The 6427-nt window shown below is 45.5% G+C and overlaps 2 protein-coding genes across 3 annotated transcripts; one reads left to right on the forward strand and one right to left on the reverse strand.

The window, feature by feature from the left end:
• Positions 1-150: 150 nt before the first annotated feature.
• CLXN (calaxin) lies at positions 151-3215 on the forward strand. The gene is made up of 6 exons (XM_015853534.3): positions 151-238; positions 451-606; positions 1019-1123; positions 1589-1740; positions 1881-1985; positions 3013-3215. Exons 1-6 carry the CDS (start codon positions 181-183, stop codon positions 3061-3063), a joined length of 627 nt encoding a protein of 208 aa, XP_015709020.2. The 5' UTR covers positions 151-180; the 3' UTR covers positions 3064-3215.
• Positions 3151-6408, reverse strand: RBM48 (RNA binding motif protein 48). Of its 2 annotated transcripts, none has more exons than XM_015853529.3 (5): positions 6277-6408; positions 5441-5631; positions 5169-5314; positions 3974-4494; positions 3151-3494 (listed from the first exon to the last, which is right to left on the reverse strand). In XM_015853529.3, exons 1-5 carry the CDS (start codon positions 6388-6390, stop codon positions 3408-3410), a joined length of 1059 nt encoding a protein of 352 aa, XP_015709015.2. In that variant the 5' UTR covers positions 6391-6408; the 3' UTR covers positions 3151-3407. The 2 variants fall into 2 exon arrangements, with proteins under 2 accessions (XP_015709015.2, XP_085396720.1); XM_085540594.1 differs by having other exon boundaries at positions 5169-5324.
• Between the last annotated feature and the right edge of the window lie 19 nt (positions 6409-6427).

A 6427-nucleotide genomic window follows, 5' to 3' on the forward strand; every position in this document is an offset into this window, starting at 1 on the left:
TTTCCTCGTTAGATAATAACCGTGGTGCGCGTGTACAGAAGGGGCCGCCAGCTGCGGCTTCACGGGCCTGAGGCGGGGCGGACTGAGCTGCCAGGGCCGCGTACCGTCACCATGAGGGGCGGGCAGGGCCGGGCACCACCGCACCCGGGTAACCCGGGCAGCGGCGACGCGGCCGCCGCCATGAGCAAGAAGCGGCTGCAGCAGCTGACGGAGTCGCTGAGGCGCTCGGCCAAGCACTGTGAGTGCCGCGGGGACGGACGGGCCGGGGCCGTTGGCTGAGCCCCGCTGCCCGCCACACTGAGCCCTAGGGACGGCGCGTGGTGCCGGGGGGAGGTGGGGGCGATGGCGGCTTTCCACGTCCCCAGAACCAGCTTAATGCGGGAGGGTTTCCCTATATCCACGGCTCTCCTATATCCTGGTGATAAAGTTTGCTTGTGTTTCGGCTCCCAGTTAACAAAACTGAGGTGGGATGCCTCATCAGGCTCTTCGACGCGCTGGTGAGCGCGTCCTACAGCCGCTTCGCCGCCGTCGGCTTCGATCGCAACATGTTCCGCGACACCCTGCACAGCACCTTCGGCATGACGGACGACGTGGTGATGGACAGAGGTGAGGCGGATCGGCAGGGACGTGGATTCCCTGTCAGCCCTGGGCAGCCCTTCACAGAATCACAGAATTGTAGGGGTTGGAAGGGACCTCTAGAGATCATCGAGTCCAACCCCCCTCCCAAAGCAGGCTCCCTACACCACATCACACAGGTAGGCGTCCAGGCGGGTCTTAAATATCTCCAGAGGAGACTCCTCCACCTCCCTGGGCAGCCTGTTCCAGTGCTCCGTCACCCTCACTGTAAAGAACTTCTGCACATTCGTGCGGAACTTCCTTTGCTGAATTCCTTCTTGACTTGATGAAGGTGTTTTTCTGCTGGAGGAAAAATGTGATTGTCTTTTCATTGAACACAAGGAAATATTTATTTCTGTTTCTGTATGATGTAAATTCCAAATGCATCTAATAACCCTTCCAGTGTTCCGCACCTTCGATAAAAACAACGATAACTGCATCAGTGTGGTGGAGTGGGTGGAAGGCCTGTCGGTATTTCTGCGGGGGACACTGGAAGAAAGGATTAAATGTAAGGTGTATCTGCGTGCCGGTGCTTAGTGGTAATTGTACTATTCAGGAGTGTGGAATTATGAAAGATGGTAGAGGAAAAAAATGCAAACTCTAGAGATTTTAAAAGCAGGAATAAAAGGGGGAGGGGAAGAAGAGATTGAGGGTGGAGGGGGAGTATTATAGAAGGAGAATGACAGCATGTTGTTACCATAGTTCTAGTTTCAGCGTCAGCCATCCATAATATGCTGTCACATTTCATCATAAAGCACTGCTCTGGAACATGGTTTAGGATGTCACACCACTAGGATGTGTGCCAGGATGTAACATCAGAACGACCACAGGCTATAAGATATGCAGCCTTGCAGTGAGCATTCTAGGATATACTGCTGTGTGATGGCATTTATTCATATTCCTTGTCTATAGGCAACAGCTTTACTAATGGGTGATGTAGTTTGTATGAACTTTGAATTTATCTTTTGAAAAGATTGTTTTGAGGTTTATGACCTGAATGGTGATGGATATATTTCGAGAGAGGAGATGTTTCAAATGCTGAAAAACAGCCTTATCAAACCACCATCAGAAGACGACGGTGATGAGGGAATTAAGGACTTGGTAGACATAGTCCTTAAGAAAATGGCAAGTACTTTTTTATTGTGATACTAAATATCTCTCAAGCTCGTGCTCCCCATCTGAGGATTAAATCCACCTGAACAAAATGTCTGTTAAATAAACAGGCAGTTATTGCAGCTCTTTGCTAAAGACTTCTCCTTTTGAAGGACCTTGACCATGATGGCAAACTTTCTTTTGCGGACTTTGAAGAATCTGTGAAAAATGAAAACCTTCTCTTAGAAGCTTTTGGACCATGTTTGCCAGACTTAAAGGTACATCAGCCTTCAGTTAAAAACAACAACATATCTTCTTCCTGCTTTTAACTATATGTTCATACTGTGGTATTAACCGTCTTCGTATGAGGTTTGCTGAATTCAGATGGTGTTTCAGTTGTGAGATACGTGTGTTCTGGGTTCCTATATGCCTGTCACATTACATGTTTCTTGACACACTCAAACACTGATACCACGGAGCATAGAAACATACTGCAGCAGTGCAGCAGTGCAATAAATGATTCTCATAAAGCATCTCATAGTTCCCAGGCTAAGAAAACGAGATCAATCTCTTGCAGAGTTTATCTGAAACTTTTCCAGGAATGCAGTGTTTGTTCTTCTTTCCTCAGTGCCCCTGGCTCCACTGCCACGCTTGTGGGAGAGGCTGCTCAGAATATAGTGCTGCTATTGCTAAATTCCATCCAGCTGAGCTTCCTTTATTAGCAATACATCCAATTCAGAGAGGTTTTTTTTCCTGAACGATGGTCATTTGGGCTGTGGAAATTTCCTCAGCGTTAAATCAAACTGAAGCATAGATGTCTCCTTGGTAATAGTAATTCATACTAATTAATAATATATACTTGGTAATAGTAATTAATAATAAAAAAATCAGAGATCAATTCCAACCAGTTGTGGCAACAGGTAGGAAACCGAGTCAGTTTATTGATTCCACTATTTGTGTATTCTCTTCTGCACCCTGCCCAACCAGTGCCTTTTTACCAGGTCAGTAGTTATATTCTTAAAAAGAACTCCTTTTATACATCCTTCCACATCCCCAAAATCAATAGATTTCAGCTCTGAGCACTAAATGAAGAAAGCTCAGGATTCACAAGCTTTCCCAGTGCAGTTATAACTTCAAACTGATCAGTTTCTCAGTGACAATAATGCTACTGGATTTAGCTTTTCCATGCTCCAGAGCACCGTTTCTCTACTTACACATTTCAGTTTGCCTTTCTCTAACAAGCTAAATGTAAATGCACCAGCTAACTGAGAATAAACTCGTTGTTCTTCTGTCCTGATTTAACAGAGCAGTACAGCATTTGAAAAGAAAACCTTCCGGGAAAAGCATGAACCGTAACTCCAACAACTGCAACGCTGCTCTAAGGATCCTTCATCATCCCTCAGAGGACAGTAGGAATTAAAGCAACACAAAGCGATTGATATCTTAAGTTTCAATATTCCTTTACTGTACAAGCTATGGAATAAATAGAATTTGCTTTTATTACTTTATCTAATTGCAGTTCTTTTAAATACACGGGACAAGGTTGCTGCAGTATTATACTGCTTTAGTTTATCCTGGTACAGTCTTCAACAAGGAATTGCTTGGAGATGCAATATAAAACACTTCTTTTTTTAATTTATAAAAGAAAACTAAGTATTTTAAGTTATATCCCCTGTAAAAAAAGGTGCTGCCAGCAGTATCTATATTCTTCTTCTCTGCTTTACCAGTGGCTTGGTGGCATTACTGCCTGGCTTTTCCACAGATGAATTTGAAACAGATTCTGCTACCTGAAATGGGAAAAAAGAAAATAATTCAAGTAAAGCATAACCACTGTTGGGTCTTTTAAATGCTGGTTTTAGAGTAAGGCTGTCTCTTCAATCTTTGAGTACTAGCAGGCATATATTCTTATAGTCACACTTGTACTGATTTCTTTTTCAATAGAAAAGGGAGGAAAAGTTAACACTGAAGGCAGCATTAAATACAAGAGAGCTGAAAGTCTCAAGAAACGCAAGTGTGTTAGCTATTCCTACTTTCCTAAAGAAAACAATCGCACAAATCAATTTCCAATGCTCCATGATACACACAGTTAATGTTTTACCACTCGCTCTCCGTAGCAGAGGTGTTTCAAAGTAAGGTCTGGTACACTTTTTGGACTTGAATATTTTGTGAAGGGAAAAAAAATGTGGTTTTGGCAAGTGTTTTAGAAATGTACTTCTTTTAAAAGGATGTGTGCAAATGAAAACATCAGAACTTTACGAATCCATACCTCTTTCAGCTTATTTCGAATCAGCGTAGCTGAAGTATTCAGTGAATCATCATCCATATCCACCTGAGGTACTTCTGGTAGCTGTGGGCCAATAACGATGTCAGTACTGTCCACGTTTGTTTCAGTGAGGGCACATTTGTTACCCTCTTCTCTCTTCCTCTTACGTTCCTGCAGGTGAGTTGTACGAGGCATAAACCTGTCAATGCCGTTATCAGCTGGAACTGTTCTTTGCTGAATTAAAGGCACTGGTGCAGCACATCCTCCTGGATGCGCCTTCTGAGTTAGGGATGAGCTTTGACTGGAGTTCCCAGAGGTTTCAGCACTGGGGTTGTTGCAGTGGGGAAAAGCCAAAAGGTCCTGACTGTGATTGCCAGAAGGATATTCCATGTTTTGGGACAACCCATGAGGAACTGGAAAGCAGGATGGATCCCAGTGAGTGGCTGCATGTGATCCTGGGGTACTCCACTGAGAATCAGACTTGGTCCTCCGAGGCCTCTCTGTTTTCTTCAACAGAAAGCAGTCTTTAAAACAACAAGAAAAGAAAAGGAAAGCAGCTTCATTATTTTATGCCACTGTTAGTTCTAATACATAAAGTGTTCAATACAGTGACAGAAATAATACCAGCAATACTTCATTCCCAGTCACCTTCCTGTGATTCTGCTTAAGCAGCACCTGCAGTGGATAATGATATCCAAGTACATAAGCATAGGAAAGGAGAAGCCTGTGCCTGGCATTGTACTTATTTTACAGCTCGTCCAGCCTTCAGCGCTGCCTGGGAACTCAGCAGCAAAGCTGCCTGTCAGCCCAATCCATTCCTCACGTTCCTTACTGACCCAAATGGCAGGCAGGAAATAAGGGGCAGGGAGGGGGTTCTCTTACAAATCTCTCTTTCCGGGTATGCCTGAAAGAACTGTAACAAGGGGAACAAACTGATCCTCAGTTTCCTGGAAGTACTTAAAATTTCAGGTAACGTTTTGAAAAGAAAACAAACAAAGGAAACAATGAGGTTTAAAAGCTTTAAAGTGCATGTTAACTAAAACGTTGCTTTCTGAAAGGTCCATCTCTAGGAATAACTGAGAAATGTCCTAATTTAAAACAGCTAAACACAGTATATTTTCTTTAACGGATGCTTTTGGCTTTACCAAGACGTACCAACCACTGAAATGAAGACTGGACATGAGATTTAACTACAAACCTCTTTGATTTGTTGCTTTTGCAATATACTTCCTTCTGTCCTGCAGCTTCTCCCTGGTTTCTTGGACTGTTTCAAATTCTGGAGCGTAGCACACGTGCAGCAAACTCCCAAAAAAACTGCGCTCATCCATCTTCTTCTTGGCCACCCTGAAGGAAACTAAATGGCATTAGCAGAGCTGAGGGTTTTACTTCAACTCTCTGCGATGTAGATCATACATAAAGGGGCCGTGAAGGATTAAAACAACAAAAGGCAGATAGTGCTGTGTATAATACCTGGCACATTGCAGATTCTGGAATTTTATCAGATAAACTTCAGTGAACTGCTCTGCGGGATATTCATCGAGTGCATGGTACTCTTCTATGGCTCCGTACAAGGCAAACTGCTCCACTAACTCCTTCATGACGCCCAGCGCAGGAACTCCCTGGATTAGTAAATAACGCGATTCCAAGTTGATGGTGTACACCTGAAAGAAGCACAGGACAATCACAGAATTGTAGGGGTTGGAAGGGACCTCTAGAGATCATCGAGTCCAACCCCCCTGCCAAAGCAGGCTCCCTACACCACATCACACAGGTAGGCGTCCAGGCGGGTCTTAAATATCTCCAGAGAAGGAGACTCCACCACCTCCCTGGGCAGCCTGTTCCAGTGCTCCGTCACCCTCACTGTAAAGAAGTTCTTCCGCACATTCGTGCGGAACTTCCTATGCTGTACTTTCATCCCATTACCCCTAGTCCTGTCCCCATGCACTACTGAAAAGAGACCAGACAAACCACTATGGCTCCCACACCTCAGGTATTTATAAACCTGGATCAAGTCCCCTCTCAGCCTTCTTTTCTCAAGGCTAAACAGACCCACTTCCCTAAGTCTCTCCTCACAGGGGAGATGCTGTTCAATGCTCTAAAATGCCCACATTTACCTCACTGCAAAAACAACAACTCAAAGCGTTCGTGCTGCCCGCTGTGTGGAGCCACCGCGGGCAGGGATGAACTCAAGCAGGGATGAACACATCACAGAACATCAGCTGGAGCTGATGCTTCTCCAGATGTCAGAGCACCGACACCTGCGGACTAAACAAGTCTCCAGCAGCCCACCCGCCCTCACCCCGCACCTTGACGGCCCTGGGTCGCCGCCCCTCGCGGTACTTGGCCCTGGACCCGCATGCTCCCAGCTGCTGGTGGTGCCTACACGCCTCCCCCGGGCCGCCAGCACCGCCCGCCGCCATCTTCCCGGCCGCCACCGCGGCTCTGGTCGGCTCTTCC

Source organism: Coturnix japonica, chromosome 2 (genome assembly GCF_054131305.1).
Source record: "Coturnix japonica strain WE chromosome 2, WE-NBRP24, whole genome shotgun sequence".
NCBI classification, from domain to species: Eukaryota; Metazoa; Chordata; class Aves; order Galliformes; family Phasianidae; genus Coturnix; species Coturnix japonica.

Bases quoted from the DNA above. Each gene is read 5' to 3' on its own strand.
- CLXN (XM_015853534.3), top strand. From the start codon at position 181: ATGAGCAAGAAGCGGCTGCAGCAGCTGACGGAGTCGCTGAGGCGCTCG. The intron at 239-450 runs GTGAGTGCCGCG...TTCGGCTCCCAG, and splicing joins GAGGCGCTCGGCCAAGCACT to TTAACAAAACTGAGGTGGGA. The intron at 607-1,018 runs GTGAGGCGGATC...TAACCCTTCCAG, and splicing joins CGACGTGGTGATGGACAGAG to TGTTCCGCACCTTCGATAAA.
- RBM48 (XM_015853529.3), bottom strand. From the start codon at position 6,390: ATGGCGGCGGGCGGTGCTGGCGGCCCGGGGGAGGCGTGTAGGCACCAC. The intron at 5,632-6,276 runs GTGCGGGGTGAG...TGCTTCTTTCAG, and splicing joins GGCGACCCAGGGCCGTCAAG to GTGTACACCATCAACTTGGA. The intron at 3,495-3,973 runs GTATGGATTCGT...TTCCCATTTCAG, and splicing joins TTCGAAATAAGCTGAAAGAG to GTAGCAGAATCTGTTTCAAA.